This window comes from Xenopus tropicalis, chromosome 3 (genome assembly GCF_000004195.4).
Source record: "Xenopus tropicalis strain Nigerian chromosome 3, UCB_Xtro_10.0, whole genome shotgun sequence".
Lineage (NCBI taxonomy): Eukaryota > Metazoa > Chordata > Amphibia > Anura > Pipidae > Xenopus > Xenopus tropicalis.
This window is the reverse complement of record NC_030679.2, coordinates 164,303-187,683: the sequence shown is the minus strand read 5'-3', so window position 1 is coordinate 187,683 and position 23,381 is coordinate 164,303. Positions and strand designations below refer to the sequence as shown.

Here is a 23,381-nt window from a genome sequence, read left to right as displayed (position 1 = left end):
GAACCCAGGAATGAATAGGCCCCAGTACAGGAAGGTTTGGGGAACCCAGGAATGAATAGGCCCCAGTACAGGAAGGTTTGGGGAACCCAGGAATGAATAGGCCCCAGTATAGGAAGGTTTGGGGAACCCAGGAATGTATAGGCCCCAGTACAGGAAGGTTTGGGGAACCCAGGAATGAATAGGCCCCAGTACAGGAAGGTTTGGGGAACCCAGGAATGAATAGGCCCCAGTACAGGAAGGTTTGGGGAACCCAGGAATGAATAGGCCCCAGTACAGGAAGGTTTGGGGAACCCAGGAATGAATAGGCCCCAGTACAGGAAGGTTTGGGGAACCCAGGAATGAATAGGCCCCAGTACAGGAAGGTTTGGGGAACCCAAGAATGAATAGGCCCCAGTACAGGAAGGTTTGGGGAACCCAGGAATGAATAGGCCCCAGTACGGGAAGGTTTGGGGAACCCAGGAATGAATAGGCCCCCGTACGGGAAGGTTTGGGGAACCCAGGAATGAATAGGCCCCAGTACGGGAAGGTTTGGGGAACCCAGGAATGAATAGGCCCCAGTACGGGAAGGTTTGGGGAACCCAGGAATGAATAGGCCCCAGTACGGGAAGGTTTGGGGAACCCAGGAATGAATAGGCCCCAGTACAGGAAGGTTTGGGGAACCCAGGAATGAATAGGCCCCAGTACAGGAAGGTTTGGGGAATCCAGGAATGTATAGGCCCCAGTACAGGAAGGTTTGGGGAACCCAGGAATGAATAGGCCCCCGTACAGAAAGGTTTGGGGAACCCAGGAATGAATAGGCCCCAGTACAGGAAGGTTTGGGGAACCCAGGAATGAATAGGCCCCCGTACAGGAAGGTTTGGGGAACCCAGGAATGAATAGGCCCCAGTACAGGAAGGTTTGGGGAACCCAGGAATGAATAGGCCCCAGTACAGGAAGGTTTGGGGAACCCAGGAATGAATAGGCCCCAGTACAGGAAGGTTTGGGGAACCCAGAAATTAGAGAGCATGGTCTACATCAGATTAACAGTTAATTGAAAGGTAAACTACCCCTTTAATACGGAATTGTTGTGTTCTGTACTAGCGGCTATGACTCCCCACGTTCCGACAGACAATCCAGCAGCAAGATCAGCGCAAAGAGTATTTATGGTAAGTGACCCTTCCGCCATTTTGCCCTGTTTCACCCTCTTTGTGCTACTAGAAGCCCCAGGGCAGGGCAGTCTATTGTTTCCCATATAGAGCAGCTGTATGTGCGGCGCTGCCATAGGGTCCTGTTGGGCCGAGAGCACTCCCTGCCCGGACCTGTTAGTACTGCGGACAATACTCTGACACATAGAGATTTAGGGAAAACAAGTTTCCATTGAGTCCAACCATGTGGTCTGAATAAAACCTGCTGCTAGGTCCAGGGGAAAACCCATCTGATGCCTCTTCAGTATTTCCTTTCTGACCCAAATGGCTATCGCACCAGTCCCTGGAACAACTGTGCGCTAATTCCACTAACCCTGTATTTTCTCTCTTGTTAAAAAGGCATCCGCCCCTTCCTTGTATCCATTGTATCTGCCAGTACCACTGATTCAGGGGGGGGGGATCCCACAACTTCCCAGCCCCCCCTGTGACTCCCCTTCCTTGTACCTATCTAATGTATCTGCCAGTACCACTGATTCAGGGGGGGGGATCCCACAACTTCCCAGCCCCCCTGTGACTCCCCTTCCTTGTACCTATCTAATGTATCTGTCAGTACCACTGATTCAGGGGGGGGATCCCACAACTTCCCAGCCCCCCTGTGACTCCTCTTCCTTGTACCTATCTAATGTATCTGCCAGTACCACTGATTCAGGGGGGGGGGTCCCACAACTTCCCAGCCCCCCCTGTAACTCCCCTTCCTTGTACCTATCTAATGTATCTGCCAGTACCACTGATTCAGGGGGGATCCCACAACTTCCCAGCCCCCCTGTAACTCCCCTTCCTTGTACCTATCTAATGTATCTGCCAGTACCACTGATTCAGGGGGGGATCCCACAACTTCCCTGCCCCCCTGTAACTCCCCTTCCTTGTACCTATCTAATGTATCTGCCAGTACCACTGATTCAGGGGGGATCCCACAACTTCCCAGCCCCCCTGTAACTCCCCTTCCTTGTACCTATCTAATGTATCTGCCAGTACCACTGATTCAGGGGGGGATCCCACAACTTCCCAGCCCCCCTGTAACTCCCCTTCCTTGTACCTATCTAATGTATCTGCCAGTACCACTGATTCAGGGGGGGATCCCACAACTTCCCAGCCCCCCTGTAACTCCCCTTCCTTGTACCTATCTAATGTATCTGCCAGTACCACTGATTCAGGGGGGGGGGGGTCCCACAACTTCCCAGCCCCCCCTGTAACTCCCCTTCCTTGTACCTATCTGATGTATCTGCCAGTACCACTGATTCAGGGGGGGGGGGATCCCACAACTTCCCAGCCCCCCCTGTAACTCCCCTTCCTTGTACCTATCTAATGTATCTGCCAGTACCACTGATTCAGGGGGGGATCCCACAACTTCCCAGCCCCCCTGTAACTCCCCTTCCTTGTATCCATTGTATCTGCCAGTACCACTGATTCAGGGGGGGGGGGATCCCACAACTTCTCAGCCCCCCCTGTAACTCCCCTTCCTTGTACCTATCTAATGTATCTGCCAGTACCACTGATTCAGGGGGGGATCCCACAACTTCCCAGCCCCCCTGTAACTCCCCTTCCTTGTACCTATCTAATGTATCTGCCAGTACCACTGATTCAGGGGGGGGGGTCCCACAACTTCCCAGCCCCCCCTGTAACTCCCCTTCCTTGTACCTATCTGATGTATCTGCCAGTACCACTGATTCAGGGGGGGGGGATCCACAACTTCCCAGCCCCCCCTGTAACTCCCCTTCCTTGTACCTATCTAATGTATCTTCCAGTACCACTGATTCAGGGGGGGATCCCACAACTTCCCAGCCCCCCTGTAACTCCCCTTCCTTGTATCCATTGTATCTGCCAGTACCACTGATTCAGGGGGGGGGGATCCCACAACTTCCCAGCCCCCCCTGTAACTCCCCTTCCTTGTACCTATCTAATGTATCTGCCAGTACCACTGATTCAGGGGGGGATCCCACAACTTCCCAGCCCCCCCTGTAACTCCCCTTCCTTGTACCTATCTAATGTATCTGCCAGTACCACTGATTCAGGGGGGGATCCCACAACTTCCCAGCCCCCCTGTAACTCCCCTTCCTTGTATCCATTGTATCTGCCAGTACCACTGATTCAGGGGGGGGGGGATCCCACAACTTCCCAGCCCCCCCTGTGACTCCCCTTCCTTGTACCTATCTAATGTATCTGCCAGTACCACTGATTCAGGGGGGGATCCCACAACTTCCCAGCCCCCCTGTAACTCCCCTTCCTTGTATCCATTGTATCTGCCAGTACCACTGATTCAGGGGGGGGGATCCCACAACTTCTCAGCCCCCCTGTAACTCCCCTTCCTTGTACCTATCTAATGTATCTGCCAGTACCACTGATTCAAGGGGGGATCCCACAACTTCCCAGCCCCCCCTGTAACTCCCCTTCCTTGTACCTATCTAATGTATCTGCCAGTACCACTGATTCAGGGGGGGATCCCACAACTTCCCAGCCCCCCCTGTAAACTCCCCTTCCTTGTACCTATCTAATGTATCTGCCAGTACCACTGATTCAGGGGGGGATCCCACAACTTCCCAGCCCCCCCTGTAACTCCCCTTCCTTGTACCTATCTAATGTATCTGCCAGTACCACTGATTCAGGGGGGATCCCACAACTTCCCAGCCCCCCCTGTAACTCCCCTTCCTTGTACCTATCTAATGTATCTGCCAGTACCACTGATTCAGGGGGGGTACCCTTTTTGGGGTAAGTCTTAGCCTCTGTCGCTATCAGTTCCTCATTTTCTATCTTTACCCTCTAGATTGCTGCTTTACAACACTTATATAGTTATATTGTTATATATTCATTAAATGCGACGCCTGTCGCTCCCCTGACTTGTAGTTATAAAAAAGCCTTTATTCCCGATAACTTCCTGACTTCAGAGTTACCCAGTTTGGGGGCTTTAAGGCCCTTACATTTCATTGTTAAGGGAATACATTGGGAACAGTAATGATTAATAGAAGTTTAAATATAATCACATAATAGCTGTTAGTGATGCAGTTCTCTGATTGTGGGGGGAGCCACACCCCTAGTTAAGGTGGCCATACACTTTACCCGTTTGGGATGGTAAATACGGTGTCTCATGTGTGTTGCCTCTGCCAATAGGAGATGGGATCTATTTCTTCCGTTCTTCGGCCAAACTAAAAAAGAAAGGTAGATTTTGGAGTTGTGAGTTTGCCTTGGAATTGGGATGTTTGCATGTCGTGCTGTGATACAGATCTGAACTCACTGTGGGGGCATCTTTCTGGCTTTTACATGGGGGGTCACTGACCCCGGCAACCAAAAATCTATTGCCCTGTGAGGCTTCAATTTTATGTTTATTGTTAGTTTTTATTCTTTAGCTTTTTATCTTGTCCCCCTCCTATTCATACAGCTGCCTGGTTGCTACGGTAAACAAGATCCTAGCAACCAGCTGCTGAAATTCCGAGCTAGAGAGCTGCTAAACTAAACGCTAAATAACTGAAAAACTACAAAAAAGTAAAAAATGAAAATCAATTGCAAATGGTCTCAGAATATCAATGTCTACATCATACTAAAAAGTAATTTCAAGGTCAACTACCCAGATACATGCCAGCTGGGCCACTTGGGCACAGGGTATACAGGCAGCCAGGTGAGACAGTTAACCTTTACTTTGGTACCCAGATACATGCCAGCTGGGCCACTTGGGCACAGGGTATACAGGCAGCCAGGTGAGACAGTTAACCTTTACTTTGGTACCCAGATACATGCCAGCTGGGCCACTTGGGCACAGGGTATACAGGCAGCCAGGTGAGACAGTTAACCTTTACTTTGGTACCCAGATACATGCCAGCTGGGGCACTTGGGCACAGGGTATACAGGCAGCCAGGTGAGACAGTTAACCTTTACTTTGGTACCCAGATACATGCCAGCTGGGGCACTTGGGCACAGGGTATGCAGGCAGCCAGGTGAGACAGTTAACCTTTACTTTGGTACCCAGATACATGCCAGCTGGGGCACTTGGGCACAGGGTATACAGGCAGCCAGGTGAGACAGTTAACCTTTACTTTGGTACCCAGATACATGCCAGCTGGGGCACTTGGGCACAGGGTATACAGGCAGCCAGGTGAGACAGTTAACCTTTACTTTGGTACCCAGATACATGCCAGCTGGGGCACTTGGGCACAGGGTATGCAGGCAGCCAGGTGAGACAGTTAACCTTTACTTTGGTACCCAGATACATGCCAGCTGGGGCACTTGGGCACAGGGTATGCAGGCAGCCAGGTGAGACAGTTAACCTTTACTTTGGTACCCAGATACATGCCAGCTGGGGCACTTGGGCACAGGGTATGCAGGCAGCCGGCTGAGTGCCAGTTGAGCCAGTGAGACTTTTCCTAGGGGGTACATGTGCCAGCTGACCGGGTCAGTGTTGCTGTTGGGGCAAATGGATGAGGGGCATTACAGAATGCCTGGCACCTGGGGTTACTCCTGGGTTTTTGGTTTGACAATATAATGTAACTGCAGTCCATGTGGCTGTATAGAAATTGGTGCTGCCAGGGGGCTTTCCTTTAGGTGTATTGGGCCTGTAACTTCTGCTCCTGGCCCAGAGGCAGCCAGACAGTGGCACCAATGTGTTCCTTACTAATGCAGTACTGCATAGTGTCTTGGGGGGGGTTTCTGAAGGGACCATCAGTCACTGTAGTGCTTGGGGGGGGGCACAATTCATGTCTGTGATTGATCCTATGGGTTTTATTACAGAGCAGAGAAAGAATTATGCTCGGGATACCGTCAGCAGCCTGTCGGAGACCTCCCAGTATCACATCGAGGTAAGTTTTGCCATTGGGCCCAATAAGAACCCCATTTCTATGCCCAGTACAACAGATGTGTTTGGAACTGACTTGGAATTGCCATTTACATCTAGAATATTTGCACTGAGGATCATTTGGCCATTGAGAGTGACCTGGGGTTCTTGGTGGGCATTGGGGAGTTCTGCGTGTGTGTGTGTGTGTGTATATATGTATATATAAAGTCAAATTGTGTGTCCAGACTCTAAACAGGTACAATAAGTGGGTGCTGGGGCAAAACATGTAAATACCTAATAACATGTGCTGGTCCCTTATATAGGTATAGGAATGATTCCTGACCCAAATCCAGACGCTTTTGTTACAGATTTCTGTCCATTTATAAGAAGATGTAGCTCAGCCCTTGCCATCTCTCACTCTTAATATTTTGTATTATGATAAATAGTGATTGTGTGGGTTTGGGGGTAACCAACGGAATACAGTTGCCCCTCGGTGTTATTTTCTGCATGACGCAGCTCCCTTGGGGCAAGAGACGGTTTATTTGCTTGAGACTTGAGGTGCCGCAGATATTATTCATTATATTCTGTTTGGGAAATGAGTCCCCCAAAGCCTTTGGTTGCCTGGGAGTATCCTGGGTGCCATCCATAAAGAGTGGGTGAGATCTTGGCTTTATTGTTTGAGCAATATATGGGCGTAAGGGAAGGGTTGCCTAGGTAACGGTTTCCTAATGGCTTTTTAGTAATTCTGGCAATCATACAGATATATATTTATACATCCCCGGCTAATATGAGTGTTACCCATTCAGGCACCGCTGGTATCACCCTGGAAACCCAATCTGGATCTGCAGGTCTAACCCACACAGTAGGATGTTAGTAGGCATTGCTGTAATGAATAAATGGCACTGCGGGCCCTGCCGAAGGGCAGGGATATAGTCACGTGTGCAGTTTTATTATAATAGTCATCAATATATCCCATGTATTTGTTGGCTTTGTGCCCCCCAAAGATGGAATGTCTCCGTGCTTCATTCTCTAGGGGTTCTGTTGTGGTGATGATTCCCATGTCTTATCCATGGGGTCTCTTCATCTCGCTGTGCCCCAGAGATCAGACCTAGATTGTAAGCTCTGCAGCTGTCGTTACAGTGCTGCTGCCAATTCTGGCACTCTAAAGCAATGATAAAATCATTTTTCTACTGTTTGTAAGTAACATGTTTCCCCTTCCGTCTGTTTAGTCCGTTATAAAGGTAACATTGGGCAAGGAGGACTAATATAATACCCTATCTATGTGTGTATATCTGGTATCCCCTCCCTTTGTGGTTTTGGATTATTCAATCCCTGCTGGGGCAAAAATTGATTGTTTCATGATGTCTAAACACCCCAAATTCTGGGGTAAATAATGGCTCTGAGGGTGTTATGTGTATATATACATATATAATATGTATTAGCTGCGTTATCAGTGGATTTCACAATATTATTCAGAGGGCTTGTGTGGAAACACATTAGGGCTTGGGAATGTTCCATTCAATTCCTTGTACAGGGATCAGACCTGTTATCCAGAATGCTGGGGACCTGGGGTTTTCCTGATAAGGGATCCGTGGATTTTTACACCTCAAGTCTGCTCAAAAACATTCAGACATGAAATAAACCCAAGAGGACTGTTTGGCCTCCAGTAAGGATCAATTATATCTTCGTTTGGATCGAGTACATGGGACTGTTTAATGGTAACAAGGGAAAAAGGAAATTAGAACTATTAAATTATAATGAAGTAAATGGGAGATGGCCTTTCTGTAACTGGGAGCTTTCTGGATAACAGGTTTCCAGGTAACGGATCCTATACCTGTAACTCTATGGTCATAGTGCCCGGAGGTTTGAGAGCCGGCGAACCTACCCTCATATTGACCCAATGTACCCTCTCAACCGCAGCACTTGACCACGTTTGTGATGGACAGGAAAGACGGAGTTCTAACAGTAGACGATGGGATCCGAAAATTAAAGTTACTTGATGCCAAAGGAAAAGTGTGGACCCAGGACATGCTCCTTCAAGTTGATGACAAAGGTGTTAGTTTGTATGATGTAGACACAAAGGTAATCATGAGTTGCTGTCTTCCTCAGGCTTAGAGACCTTTCCCACTGCCTCGTACTGAGTGCAATTACACATACCCGTTGGGGGAATGTCGCCTATTGGGGCTTGTTAGGGCCTAACAATTCCCACTGGTGATGTGGGGCTGTTAGAGCTGCTTTGGCCCGTATAATCCAAAGGAACGTATGCCTGTTCCTTGGAACCCTACTTTCATTCTGGGGTTGTTGGGCTTTTAGGGTCATTGGCCCCTCGTTTTCTGCTAGGAATGGAGAGTGATCAGTCATTCCTTCAAATCTTTAATCTGGGAATGATTTGCTGCTAGTACTCCTTGTCACCCTAATGGGCTGCTAGTTCTCCTTGAGACCCTAATGGGCTGCTAGTTCTCCTTGAGACCCTAATGGGCTGCTAGTTCTCCTTGTCACCCTCATGGGCTGCTAGTTCTCCTTGAGCCCTAATCGACTGCTAGTACTCCTTGAGACCCTAATGAGCTGTTAGTTCCCTTGAGACCCTAACATGGGCTGTTAGTTCCCTTGAGACCCTAACACGGGCTGCTAGTACTCCTTGAGACCCTAACACGGGCTGCTAGTACTCCTTGAGACCCTAATGGGATGTTAGTTCTCCTTAAGACCCTAATGGGCTGTAAGGTCTCCTTGAGACCCTAATGGGCTGTTAGTTCTCCTTAAGACCCTAATGGGCTGTAAGGTCTCATTGAGACCCTAATGGGCTGTAAGTTCTCCTTGAGACCCTAATATGGGCTGTAAGTTCTCATTGAGACCCTAATGGGCTGTTAGTTCTCCTTGAGACCCTAATGGGCTGTTAGTTCTCCTTGAGACCCTAATGGGCTGTTAGTTCTCCTTGAGACCCTAATAGGCTGCTAGTTCTCCTTGAGACCCTAAGGGGCTGTTAGTTCTCCTTGAGACCCTAATGGGCTGTTAGTTCTCCTTGAGACCTAATGGGCTGCTAGTACTCCTTGTCACCTTAATGGGCTGCTAGTTCTCCTTGTCACCCTAATGGGCTGCTAGTTCTCCTTGTCACCCTAATGGGCTGCTAGTTCTCCTTGTCACCCTGATGGGCTGTTAGTTCTCCTTGAGACCCTAATGGGTTGCTAGTTCTCATTGAGACCCTAATGGGCTGCTAGTTCTCCTTGTCACCCTAATGGGCTGCTAGTTCTCCTTGTCACCCTGATGGGCTGTTAGTTCTCCTTGAGACCCTTATGGGTTGCTAGTTCTCATTGAGACCCTAATGGGCTGCTAGTTCTCCTTGTCACCCTGATGGGCTGTTAGTTCTCCTTGAGATCCTAATGGGTTGCTAGTTCTCCTTGAGATCCTAATGGGTTGCTAGTTCTCATTGAGACCCTAATGGGCTGCTAGTACTCCTTGAGACCCTAATGGGCTGCTAGTACTCCTTGAGACCCTAATGGGCTGCTAGTTCTCCTTGTCACCCTGATGGGCTGCTAGTTCTCCTTGAGACCCTAATGGGCTGTAAGTACTCCTTGAGACCCTAATGGGCTGTAAGTTCTCCTTGAGACCCTAATGGGCTGTAAGTTTTCCTTGAGACCCTAATGGGCTGTAAGTTCTCCTTGAGACCCTAATGGGCTGTTAGTTCCCTTGAGACCCTAATGAGCTGTAAGTTCTCCTTGAGACCCTAATGGGCTGTAAGTTCTCCTTGGGCTATTCCTGTGTGTGCCACTTGCTGCTGACAAATTGCTTTTCTGTCTTCTTCTGGACCTTACCTGTTGGATCTGAGAAAATGATTGTTATTTCTATGGACTGTTCCCATCCACTTACTTATTAACCATTTAATTACTCAAGAGGCTTCTTCCTCTTTGAGTGTCCTGTCCCTCTGAGCTGGCACCCTTTCCCCAGACATTCCCAACAAACCTATCCGGAAGGGGTTCTGATGGGCCTAGTGAGTATCCTTTCCTTTCTGTGCAGAGTGAACTAGAGAATTTCCCATTAAGTAGCGTCCAGCATTGCCAAGCAGTCATGAACGCCTGTCGCTACGACTCCATCCTTGCCCTTGTGTGCAAAGAGCCGGCGCAAAGCAAAGCTGATCTCCACCTCTTCCAGTGTGATGAGATCAAGGTAAGGCACGACTTGCAGTTGGGCATGCTTTTCAGTCTGACTTTGTGTGTTACACCATACACTTTCCTTTTGCACGTGTGCGTGTGTGTTTGCACGCTTCCTAACTGCCTGTTTGCACCTGTCCAATCGCTCGATGCTTATTTTATATAATTTATTTCACTTCATGTTTATACCTTGGAGTTTGCCCTGCACCAATCACATTTAGGCTTCCATTTCTGCTCTGCTGCCCCTCGTGTGTGAGGGAATATTAGCAGGGTCTCGGCCATTTCCCATAGGAACCTGTAAGAGCATTTTATCCACACAACCATGCGATTCTGTGGGAGCCGCCATATTGTTCCCCTTACGTAGAATTGTAAGATGATGAGATTTATTGAGACCCCTTTACAAGATGGGTTTAGTGGGCAATGTTGTATAGAAGGTGGGAAGGATAATTCTTTGCAGATGTCTATGCGTTGAGGGACATGTTTGTTGGCCGATGGGACTCATCCAAAGAAACCGCTTGGATGTAGAAAGTCAGAAAAGTTCTCTCCTTTATTTCAGGAGCTGCTGAGTGGATCTCTTGGTGGGATGTGATGTTAAGTGAGATTTAATGGATTGATAGATGGAAGAGGAGGGTGATTGGCTAGAAAGGCTTGGGAGGAACCCCAAGATAGAACATTTCTATGGTTCATGAGCAGAATCTTTTAATGAGCTCCATTCTGGGCTGAAACGGAATCTTATGAGATGGGAATTATTGCTGGAGAGGCCGAGGAACTGAGTGTAATTAGCCGGAAGCCATTGTCTGTGCCGGGTTTGAGGTTCACATGGAGCAGGACTGGCCCTTGGCTCTCTTTCTGCCATAGATAATTCTGTTTGTGTGATATAGATATAAATGTATATTGTATTATGTAGAACATGTCCTGCTCCTCGGCCTCGCGCTAAGGGATCATGGAGCCAAGGAACCTGAAACCTCTCTGAGTGTAACCCTAACCCCCAGCTTGGTAGCTGCTCGGAGATGTTCTAAACGCATGAAAAATGTACATGCAAATATCAGTAGCCCCTGGGGCAACCAATACCTGAGGGCAAGTAACAGCACCGAGCATCTGCCAGATGGGGCGGGGAGCATTGCCCGGAAGGGGAAAAAGGGGAGTCAGATCGAGTGGAAGAAGAAACTGGAGTCTGAGGGATATGTTGTGACTCCCCAGAGGCTGGACAGTCCGGCAGTCGGACTCAGACCAAACGGCTTCTCTTGGATTTAGGTATAAAGTTACGGCCCAGGGGCTGGTCCTTATAGTTCTGCCTGAATACTGACCCTTATACCCAGAGAGATGGCACGGGGGGGGGGGGAGAGCCAAGTCTGCCTGTTACCCGGGGCAATTCATGCTCATTCTGAGGGTAGATTTCTGGATTTCTTGTCTTTGGACTAAAAGGGGAAAACTGAAATTTCCTTTATTTGACTAAAGGTGAGAGAGAGGCTTTGGCTGAACTGAAATCTTCTCATAATATTGTGATTAATTGTAATTAGAAACATGTTCATGAGATGGTTTGCAAATGGTGAAAATCCTGTATGAGTGGCAGTCGGCTACCCCCTACTGTAAATGATAAGGATATTAGCAGTCACTGGGGGGTTCTGTGCCCATATAAAGGCACAAGGCTGCAGGCTGAGTTATACAGGAAACTCTGGGTATCACTCATGTATTATAAGGGATAATGTACCCCCTACTGTAAATGATAAGGATATTAGCAGTCACTGAGGGGTTCTGTGCCCCCCATATAAAGGCACAAGGCTGCAGGCTGAGTTATACAGGGAACTCTGGGTATCACTCATGTATTATAAGGGATAATGTACCCCCTACTGTAAATGATAAGGATCTTAGCAGTCACTGAGGGGTTCTGTGCCCCCCATATAAAGGCACAAGGCTGCAGGCTGAGTTATACAGGGAACTCTGAGTATCACTCATGTATTATAAGGGATAATGTACCCCCTACTGTAAATGATAAGGATATTAGCAGTCACTGAGGGGTTCTGTGACCCTAGTTGCGGGCAATTGCTTGTCTGCCCTATCCATGGAATAATAGGGGTTAGGAAGATGGGGGGGGGGGGTAAGTATAATCCATATGTACTATAAAAATACAGTATATGGATATGGGCGGAGTCCATTTGTAATTAACGAGGGGTTATTGCCGTTATGTCTGTTTCACACTATGAGTATAATTTACAATAAACCCATATCTCATTTTCCCAAATAATTAGCTCAGATTGGTAATTGCTTCTCTAACACATCACAAGGGGCAAATTTCTACAATTTTTTTTTCTTTTTTTAATTTAGCACCATATTAAATTACCCTGAGCAGAGGAGGTCACTGGGGGTAAATGATACAGGAGGGGCTATAAAGCGATTGTGCTGATTCGCTGCAGTTCTTTCCAACCATCATTATCATTCGCTGCTTTATTTCCAGCTTTAACCCTCACACGGCACTTTGTTTGGGGAGGGAGTTGTACCCCGGTGCTGGGGGGCCCCCTAGGGGTCACTCATTAATCCTGCCCTTTCCCTTCTCTCCCATAGGCTTCCCTGGTGCAACGAGACATTGACAGCGCCATCAGCGACAGCAAAGGAGGGAAGCAGAAAAAGCGCCCAGAGGCCCTCAGGTTACTCATTTACCCCACATGGGGGCAGCAGGGGGGGGAAGTGGGGCATTATTTTATACAGATACTGGGGGGGGGAGTTGGTGCTGACTACTTTCAGATATGCAATAAAGGACGGAGGGACCCCTGGGGCACTAGTTGTCTTACCGCAATATCTACCTTGTGTTTGGCTTTAGGGCAATTACTCGGAATGATGACAAAATCCCCCCACACCCCGGGGCACCGGCCCCCACGCCTCCTGGATCTGTTACACAAGTGGATGTGCGCAGTCGTGTGGCGGCCTGGTCCTCGTGGGCATCTGAGTACGGCGACTGTAAGTGCTGTCATGGGAACGGGGGTCATAGGGGGGTAACAAGCAATTAATAGTGCCCCCCCGAATTCTCAGTCCTCCTAATGCCCCTCTGTACATCTCCCCCTGGAGCTAAATTTGTCTCTACTCTGCCTCTCTCCAAAGTGAACATTTAAATGGAGTCTTGTTGCTATGGTCAGTCTCCCTGGTAACCATAAAGCAGAGCTGTTATTATATTTTATCATTTATCTCAGGGCCACCATCAGGGGAAGTAGAGGCAGGTACCCCATAATAGTCGTATTAGAAGGAAGAAAGGGGCAGGGCTTGTGGGGGTGGGCCATGTTCTGGACATAGGGGGGGGGATTATTCCAACACTCAGGGGGCACTGCTACCTAAATAGTAGTACTTACAGGGGGGTTCACCTTTTAGTATGTTACAGAATGCCCTATTCCTAGCAACTTTGCAATTGGTTTTTATTATTTATTTTTTTATAGTTTGTTAAATTATTTGCCTTTCTCGTCTGACTCTTTGCAGCTTTCAAATGGGGGTCACTGACCCCGACAACCAAAAACTATTGCTCTGTGAGGCTCCAGTTTTATTGTTACTGTTACTTATCTTTCTATGCAGGCCCTCCCCTATTCATATTCCCATCTCTTGTTTAAACCGCTGCCTGGTTGCCAGGGTAAATAAGTTCCTAGCAACCAGATAGCTGCTAAAATACCAAATAGAGAGCTGCTGGAAAAAAGCAAAATAACTGAGATCCCATAAAAAAGGAAATTGTCTGAGAATATCAATGTCTACATCATATTAAAAGTTCATTTAATGTAATTTTATTGGTATTTATTTTGATTATTGAAACTTTCCCACCCTAGGCTTATACTCGAGTCAATACGTTTTTCCAGTTTTCTTATACGCGAGTATATACGGTAATTGGGTGTATACCTGTATGTGTCGCTGGCGGCTAACCCTACTTTTCTAACGTTTTTCCGGTACTGCAGACGACCCATCCCGGCAGAATCTGGACCAGGACTCGACACCAGAGATGTTGGAAGCCCGAATAGACAGAGATGTCGTAAGCTTTTTTTTTTTTAGAACTTTTGGTAGGCAGGGTGGGGCATTTGTGGGTGAGTAAAGGGCAAACAAACCCAACATGGCTGTGTGCATGGGGGGGGGATTATCGGCTGTACCAGCAGCACTTGTATGCGCTGGATCACTTTCCCTTTAACCTTCCGTAACCCTAGCAACGCTGGCTCGTGCGCTCACCAAGTCGGTTACGATTGTCCCTTTGACTCTCTCGCAGCAAATCCTAAATCACATTTTAGACGACGTGGAGTTCTTCATCATGAAGCTGCAGAAGGCGGCGGAAGCATTTTCCGAGCTCTCCAAGCGGAAGAAAGGGAAGAAGAAGAAGGGGCCGGGGGGTGAGGGTCTCTCTCCTTATACAAATCTCTGTTTCGCATTCGCTCCCTCCATCTATTGATTCCTTCTCCCTTTCTGCTCAGAGGGGGTCCTTACCCTGCGGGCGAGACCGCCGCCTCAGGAGGAGTTTGTCGACTGCTTTCAGAAGTTCAAGCACGGGATCAACCTTCTGGTGGGTTGGGATTGGGTGGCAGGAACCAACTGCAGCCAAGTGTGTGGGGGGGGGGATCGTCTGTCCGCTGCCCCCGACTGAGGTACCGAAGGGTCTCGCTTTGCTGGAAATGCTGTAAAATCCTCTGTTTCTTCCTTAGGCAAAACTAAAGTCCCACATTCAGAACCCCAGCGCCTCCGAACTGGTTCATTTTCTATTCACTCCACTTCACATGGTAAGTGGCCAATCACAGCCGCCCTCGTCGTGCCAGGGTCTCATTTATTCTTTGTGTCCATCTTATACGAGAAGCTGAATCCAACATAAATATATATATATCAGGGTTTGTGCTGTAAAGTGTCTCCTATTTATCCCACCCTCTAACCATAGCTATTAGCTTGAGCAGCCAATCAGCAATTGGCCTGTAATGAGCAGCCAATCAGCAATTAGCTTGTAATGAGCAGCCAATCAGCTTGTACTAAGCAGCCAATCCCCAATTAGCTTGTATTATGCAGCCAATCAGCAGTTGGCCCCCCCACACCCCAGCTGTGCGCATGAATGGCTGCCGCTGACTTTCCTCTCTGTGTGATATTTAGATGGTAGAGGCCACGGGGGGCCCTGATCTGGCACGGACAGTACTAAGCCCCCTTATCACAAAGGACTCGCTGGATTTCCTCAACTTCATTCTCAACAAAGAGGAGAAACAATTATGGACATCGTTGGGCGATTCATGGAATAAATACAGGTAACTCTCCCCCATGTTTGTACCCCAATACTGGGAACAGCCTCCTAAGTTTGCCCATAGCCTGTACAGAGAGATACCATAAAACTATGGCACATAGGGATTCCCCTGTACTAAGCACAATTCAGCAGGAACAGCCCCCTAAGTTTGCTCATAGCCTGTACAGAGAGATACCATGACACTATGGCACATAGGGATTCCCCCTGTACTACGCACAATTCAGCAGGAACAGCCACCTAAGTTTGCTCATAGCCTGTACAGAGAGATACCATAAAACTATGGCACATAGGGATTCCCCTGTACTAAGCACAATTCAGCAGGAACAGCCCCCTAAGTTTGCTCATAGCCTGTACAGAGAGATACCATAAAACTATGGCACATAGGGATTCCCCTGTACTAAGCACAATTCAGCAGGAACCGCCCACTAGTGCTCACCTGACCGTGTGTGCTGCTGGGTGCTGATCGCAGGTTGTGTGGTGCTCGTTGAGCTCAATCATGAGCAATTGCAGCCCTGGAGGGTGTGGTGCGCCCAAGGATGCTGATCCAGGAAAGCCCCAGGCCTCATCTGAGTCACCTAGGCCTCGGGGTGCTTCTGCAGAAGGAGGAGTTTCTGAGGGGCCCCAAGCGGAGTCCCCAGTGCAAGTTGCGGGGTTTGACCCTGACATGCTGCCGCATGAACCGGGATTCCAGGAAAATCTGGCCAAGGGAATTCAGAAGTTTAAGGAGAAAAGGGCTGAGCTTGCGGCTCTGAAATCTCTAATAAAGACCAAGAGGTATGAGTGCGCTAAGGCCTACAGCCTGGCCCGGCCCCGCAAGAAGGTAGAGATTGCTGCCCTGTGCGACAAACAGCGCACTCTGGAGCGGGAGCTGGACTTCCTTGGCAAGGGAATCGGCGCGGTAAAGGAATCCTTTGATAATGCCGAGCGGTTCCGGGAGATGGAGCAGAGGCGCCAGGAGGAAAAATACAGGGCATCGCTGAGAAGCAGAGCCATTACTGAGGTGTCCAGCGATGAGGAGCCTGAAAGCTCTGGGGCCCTCCAGCCAAACCGGCCAGTTCCAAAGAGCCCTGGGATCCCCACTGGCACTCCTACTGGTACCCCCACTGGTACCCCCTCAGGTACACCGGGCCTCCTAAGGGAGATCAGGCAGGTGGAGTCTCCTTGCTCCCTGAGGCCGCAAAAAATGGTCTTTTCTTTGGAAGAAATTGAAGATATTGACCCCAAGGAAAAGGTAAAAGCGAAGGAAAAGAAACAGCAGCTGGAAGTAAGTAGCTTTGTCTACACAGAATCTGATTTCCCTGTCCTGCCCTCACCCCAAAATCAGCCTATATCTATGGGTGTCTCCCAGGCTGCCCCTCAGTCAGCTGAGGATGTTGGGGTGCAGTCAGCCCCTGCTGCGTTGGCCAGTTGGGCACACAAAGCAAATGCCAATATGGCTACAGCAGGGAAAAGTGAGAATCTGCCATCTGGGAGGAATGTAGGGCAGCCGGCGCAGAACATGGCTGAAAGGGAATCAGTTTGCCACACTGCTGCAAATATCGGTGCAGAACAACTAACGGGCCCTGAGGGTGTCATCTCACAGCAGCCAGAGGCCACTACATCCACTACTGTGTCTCTCCCAGAGCAGGAAAAAGCCAGTTGTGATGGGAACAACTCGGAGCGGAACCATAAAGGCAAAGCTGCAGTCGCTGAGCAGCAGGAGGAACAGCGAAAGGGAAAGAAGAAGAAGAAGACCAAGCCTGCTCCTAAATCTGGCAGGAAGAAGGCGGCTGCAAAAGACTCTGCAGCGGACTCTTGTAGTTCAGCAATTCCAACTGCTGCCATTTCCAATGGTGCAAGTGTGCGTGGGCGTGACTGCAGTGAGGGGATCGGTGAGCGACTGCCTGAGGCTGGTGAGTGCACTGGGAATGTGAATTCTGTGGGTGTAAATGTGTGTGGGGGGAAAGTGTTGGGGGGCTCGGGTCCAACTGTGCAAGGGTCAAATGCTGTTGTGCAAGAGGTGAATGTGGGTGCAGATACAAGTGTTGTGGGTGCAGGTATGAGTGCTGTGGGCACAAGTGCTGTGGGTGCAGGTACGAGTGCTGTGGGTGCAGGTATGAGTGCTGTGGGTACAAGTGCTGTGGGTGCGGGTACGAGTGCTGTGGGTGCAGGTATGAGTGCTGTGGGTGTGGGTACAAGTGCTGTGGGTGCAGGGGTGAATGACCCAACTGGTGCAGTTAATGCCACAGCGGCGGGTGTGAGTGCAGCGAATGAGGTGGCGGGAGTGAGTGGCCAAAGCTTTGCTAATATTGTCCGTGGCAAGGCTAAAGTGCCTGGCAGTGTGAATGTGGCGAAGGTGGCAGTGAGTGGGGCGCGTGTGGGTGACAAACCTGCAGTGGGGAATTACCCCCGACGTGGGAGGATCTACCCCGCAGACTCGGGGAGGCGCAGGAATGTGGTGCGGTTGCAGTGGGAGGGGGAGGGTCCCTTGCCTGAGGGAAATAATGTTATTGATAAGATCTGTGATATGGGCTTCACTGCAAATGATATTTATTGTTTTGTGCATAACAAAGTTTTCAAAGATTATACCATCAGCTTCATGAGGCCCCAGGAGTTAGATGAATTCTGGGAAAAGTTTAGGGATGCCACAGGGATGTGGGAGGGGTTTCGGGCAGTGCCCGTGTCTAGGCCTGGGGTCTGCAAGGTCACCATTCTAATAGAGAATGAGTCCATCCCCCCCGCAGACCTTAAGATCTGGCTCAGAAGGTATGGGGATGTGATAGGGGAGCTGGAGAGGGACTTTGGGTACAGGGGGATATGGACGGGGGGCTGGCAGGCTAAGGTGCGCCTACGCACAGTAGGCAATGTCACCCAGCACATCCCCAGCTCCGCATACATTGGCCGGGATTTAGTCTGCTGCTTTTATCCCGGGCAGCCCAGGGAATGTTGGAAGTGCGGCTCCACCAGGCATTTCAGTATTAGTTGCGATGTACTGAAATGCGCCATGTGCCTTGGCGTAGGTCATGTGGCAAAGCACTGTCCCAAAAGCATCCGGTGCAACTTGTGCGGAGAGCTCGGCCATGCGTATGGTTCCTGTCCTATGTCGTGGCAAAGCATTGATGAGGAATACCACAAGGAAATGGGGGTGCTGGAGTCCGAGGCCACACAGGGTCAGGTGGTTGGGGAAACTCAGCCTGTGCCTGATCCTGACCCCCCGTTCATCCCCCATAATTCATCTCAGCCTTCCCATGGCCCCCAGCCTCCCCAGGGCCCCCAGCCTTCCCGGGCCCCGCAGTCTTCCCAGGCCCCGCAGTCTTCCCGGGCCCCGCAGTCTTCCCGGGCCCCGCAGTCTTCCCAAGCCCCGCAGTCCTCCACATCCGTTAGGGCAACACGGGGAAGGGGGAGAGGACAACCTAGTGGACGGTCACTAATGTCCCAAAGGGTAGTTCAGGAGACCCCCCCTTCTGAGCGGCCTAGTGCGGCTAACAACACATTGGGGGATTGGGTCAAAGTAGGCGAACCCCAGAAAGCCACCTTGGCCAAGCAAAAGGCTACCAACTCGAGTGGGGGGAATCACAGAAAGAAAGAGGAGAGGGCAGAGGGTGCCCATACAAAGGAGGGGGCTGATCCCTTTCCTTTATCCGTAAACAGATTTGCTCCTTTATCTTGGGGGGAGAGGGCAGAGTTGGAGGAGGAGGAGGAGCTAAACAGGGAGCTTGGCCAGTCTGATAACGCCAACTCTTCCTCTTCGGAATTTGAGGACATAAGTCCTGCTGAAGCTGAAAAGCTTCCATCTGGTCTCTCTGCAAAGAGGGAATGCTCTGACGATGATAGGAAGGTAAAAAGGAGGGTGGAAACCTCCTCATCTTAATCACCCTGTAAATGGCTGTTCCCCCTCCGATACGCGTCGTGACCATTAATGTCGCGAGCGTTAAGTCTGTAGGTGCAAGAGACACGGCCTTCTTTTTTCTCTCCCGAGTTGAGGCAGACATTTTATTTTTGCAAGAGACCAGATTATGCAATCTTCAGGTGCTCCATAGGGCCAAGAAGGAATGGGTGCACGGTCCTTCTTACTGGTCTCTTGCGGCCGAGATGTACAGCGGAGTGGCGGTCCTTTTTAAGACCAGTAAGGTAACAGTCAAACGGGTGATTGAGGTAGAGATGGGCAGATGTATGGTCTTAGACGTCCTGCTGAATGGGCAGAATCTTCGCCTTATTAATGTGTACGGTCCTCAGACCCTAAAGGCGAGGAGGGACCTGTTTAGCAGGATTAAGCCCTTTCTTTTTACAGCCCGGCCGATAATTTTTGGCGGTGACTTTAACACCGTGACTAGGCCTATGGATAGGGGAGGTGCCGCAGGTCGGCTGGGCTACGATAGCATTTACCTGAATAGCATAGTTAGTCAGGCCGGCCTAGAGGATGTGCACATTCGCCACTTCCCTGACCGCACGGGTTTCACTTTTTATAGAGGAACATGTAGAAGTAGGATAGACAGGTTTTTTGTTAAACAGGACTTCATAGTGTCTCCTCCTGAGGTGACAGCCGTGGAGTTCTCCGATCACTGTATGGTGAGTGTGTCCTTGAATGTTTCAGAGTCCCCTCAGAGGGGAAGGGGTCTTTGGCGCCTGAATTCGGCCCTCCTGGGGGAGGAGTGTGTAAATCAGTCCTTCAGGGAGTTCTTTCAGGCTCAGGAATCCTTATTAGATCTGTGCAACACTAAGGCGGAGTGGTGGGAGATGGTCAAAAAGAGGGCAGCAGGACTCTTTCGAGGCCTAGCAAACAAGATACAAATTGATAAAGATCGTGCCTACCAATCTCTCAGGAGAAAGTTAGACAGACTGGTGTCTGATGGGGCCCAAGGTGGGGAAGTTGCCAGGGTCCGTGCCCTCATGAAGGAGTATCAGTATGACAGGTACTCTTCCCTGGTTTTGGAGAGGGACTACGGGAAGCACCACTCGCCCGACCCTTACCAAAACTGCCGGGAAGTGTTTTCCCGCAAGTCCATACACGGCTTGCAAAATGAGGCTGGGGTGCTAGAGACTTCGGTCCCTGGTATTCTCAGAGTTGTTAAGAACTACTATGCTAAACTCCTGAAGGGGCAGGGGCTCTCCCGGGCCAGTATGTCTTCCTTTCTGGAAGAGACCCCTATTCTGCAAGATGAGAATATTTCTTTTGACGAATTGGAGTGTGAGATTGGAGTTGAGGAGGTCAGGAAGGCAATTGAAGGCTTAGGCCTCAAAAAGTCTCCAGGGCCTGACGGTTTAACAGCCGAATTTTATAAACAGTTTGTTGATGTCCTGGCCCCTCGTCTCACAGAGGTATTCAATAGCACCCTGGAAGAGGGCCTACTCCCTCCCTCTATGAGACACTCAGCTCTTATTCTCCTCTCCAAGGGTTTGGACCAGTCTAAGGTTGAGAACTGGCGCCCCATCGCTCTTCTCAATACAGACCGAAAGATTCTGGCAAAGGTCATGTTCAACCGCCTTTTTCCTTTTGCAGAAAGGCTTCTTTCCCCCTCTCAGCACTGCACAGTGAAGGGCCGCAGCACCTTTTCCGCTGTCCTTGGCATCCGGGAGGTCCTAGAGCGGTGCAGGATCTGCGAGTGGGGTAAGTATCTGCTGACTTTGGATCAGTCAAAGGCTTTCGATAGGGTAAACCACGAGTATCTCTGGTTGCTCCTTGACAGGTACGGTCTTCCGGGTAAATTTGTTAATTGGCTAAAGATTTTGTATAAAGGGGCCGAGAGTTTCCCACTTGTGAATGGTTGGTCCGGGGAGAGCTTTGGGGTTTCTTCTGGGGTCCGACAGGGCTGTCCTTTGAGCCCTTTGCTTTATGTTTTTGCCATTGATCCCCTCATAAGGCGGATAGAGTGCGATGCATTAGCAGGGGTTCCTCTGTCTCCCGGGAGGGCCCTGAAGGTCTCCGCTTATGCAGACGATGTCACAGTAGTCGTGTCTAGTGGGGAGGAGGCAGAGACTGTGGCACGGGTGCTAAGGGACTACTCAAGGGCCTCTGGGTCCTTGATTAATCAGAATAAGTGCAAAACTTTCTGGATGGGGAAGGGAGATCCTGCCTTCGATCTTCCGGATGTCTTCCCAGTGGCCCAGCCCAAAATTAAAATTCTTGGTATCGAATTTGGCCATGGCGATTATGCCAAGCAAATTTGGGAGGGCAAGTTGGAAACCGCATCTGTTCTGGTGAACCGGTGGAAAGGGTTGAAATTTACCCTCAGAGAAAGGGTGGATCTTATCAAAACCTACCTGATTCCAATCTTTTTGTATCTCAGCCATGTGTGCCTTTTGCCAGAAGCTTTCTACGTTAAGATCAAAGGTCTCTTCTTCCAACTGTTATGGGGGAATAAGACAAACCTCATCAAAAGAAATATTACCTACCTACAAAGGAAGGAGGGGGTCTCGGTATGGTGAACCCCGTTGTGTTCTTCGTGAACACCTTTATTAAGTATAACTATAACAACCTCCTGTTGGAGAAGCCTCCTTTGTGGGTGGAGATCTTCAGAGTTTGGGCCCTTCCTTTTCTTGAGTGTTGGAAGAGAGGCGGCTTGGTAAAGAGCGTGCGTGCTCCTCATGCCCCTCTCCCGCCTTATGTTGCCGTGAGTCTGAAGGTGATGAGGCGGTGGTGTGTGTCTGTTGGGGAGATCAGGGCTTCTCCAAGAAGGGACATCGATAGGAGAGTCTTGGGTTCCTACTTTCATGCATCACTGGCCCTGAAAGACTGTCCAGACGAGGTGTTGAGATCAGGGCTCTCTTTAGTCAATTCCCCAAGGGTTCCCCCGAAGCTCAGGGATGTCGTCTGGCGCTCCTTCCACGGGAAGCTCTATGTTAATGGGAATCTGAAGTACAGACGCACTGATGACCGTGACTGCCCACGAGAGGAATGCTCTGGGGAAGTGGAAACGATGGACCACTTCTTGCTTCAGTGCCCCTTTAACATAGATGTTTACAAACAAGTCTCTGCTGCCTTGGGCATTCCTTGCCTCTCTGGTTGTAATTACCAGGAGTGGGCCTATGGGGCATTCAAGCGACACAGGGGGTATGATTTGGGCACTCTTTTCTTAGTCAGCTCTGTTGTCCGCTTTTACACCTGGAACACACGGTGCAAGGTTTCTCTCAGGCGTGAAGTCCTCCCCTGTCCAGTGGTGGTGGATATGGTACTGGGTGAGCTCGGGAAGATACGCTCTTTGGAGAGACAAAGGATGGATGAAGCAAGGTGGAAGGGTCTGTGGAGGGGCATTCAGTTTGACCCACCGTGAGTCTCTTGCTAATTCTGATGTCTCTTTGGTGTTGGGCTAGTTCTTTTCACCCCCCTTAGATTTTTGCCTTCGTCGTATTTTTCTGATGGGGCTTCATACAGTTTTAGGTGAGTAGCCCAATCTTTTGTCTTCCTGGAGTCAGAGCCATGTTTTGTGTATATAGTTGTTTATAGTAGAGTGGCCCCCAGCCAGGCTGAGCCGCTCATTGAAGTTGAGTTAAAGTTGGAAATTGAGCAGCGTTGTGTAGCTCAGGTGCGACTATACATCAGCTTTGTAACATTTGTACAGTTGCCCACAGAGCAAGCGGATACGTTTTATGGATAAGCTAATTATGTTTACTGCATGTAAATCTATTTAATGCTTTTGCTTATTTGTTATGTTATTTTAAGCTTTATTGTATTAGGATGCAAGAACTCAATAAACAAAAATTTCCCCTGTACTAAGTACAATTCAGCAGGAACAGCCCCCTAAGTTTGCCCATAGCCTGTACAGAGAGTTTATAGGAAGAGGCTGCAGTAGAACCCACATATTTACAAGTTATGATCAGACCTGTATGGGGGGGTTGGAGAGAATTATCTGTAACGACTGTACATTTCCCTACAGGGCAGAATGGCCCAAAGAGCAGTTTATCCCCCCGTATGTCCCGCGCTTCAGGAACGGCTGGGAGCCCCCACTCCTGGGCTGTGCGGCGGCGCCGAAGGAACAGGAACTCTCTTACTTGGCTGAGTCTGTGGCCAATGTTGCGGAGCTGCAGCGCAAACAGGAATTCAACAGCGTGCCAAATATGGTGAGAGGCCATCCTCT

The 23,381-nt window shown here is 49.6% G+C and overlaps 1 protein-coding gene across 6 annotated transcripts in view; it reads left to right on the top strand.

Moving 5' to 3' along the window:
• Positions 1-23,381, top strand: part of eps8 (epidermal growth factor receptor pathway substrate 8) — a 49,573-nt gene that overhangs the window by 12,186 nt on the left and 14,006 nt on the right. For 4 of the 6 annotated variants that reach the window (XM_031898064.1, XM_031898066.1, XM_031898065.1 and 1 more), the window contains 12 exon segments: positions 1,081-1,145; positions 5,901-5,968; positions 7,864-8,025; positions 9,955-10,104; positions 12,651-12,733; positions 12,907-13,043; positions 14,018-14,091; positions 14,320-14,440; positions 14,522-14,610; positions 14,750-14,824; positions 15,183-15,331; positions 23,181-23,364. In XM_031898064.1, coding sequence (XP_031753924.1) covers positions 1,081-1,145; positions 5,901-5,968; positions 7,864-8,025; positions 9,955-10,104; positions 12,651-12,733; positions 12,907-13,043; positions 14,018-14,091; positions 14,320-14,440; positions 14,522-14,610; positions 14,750-14,824; positions 15,183-15,331; positions 23,181-23,364 — 1,357 coding nt within the window. 6 annotated transcript variants of the gene reach the window in all.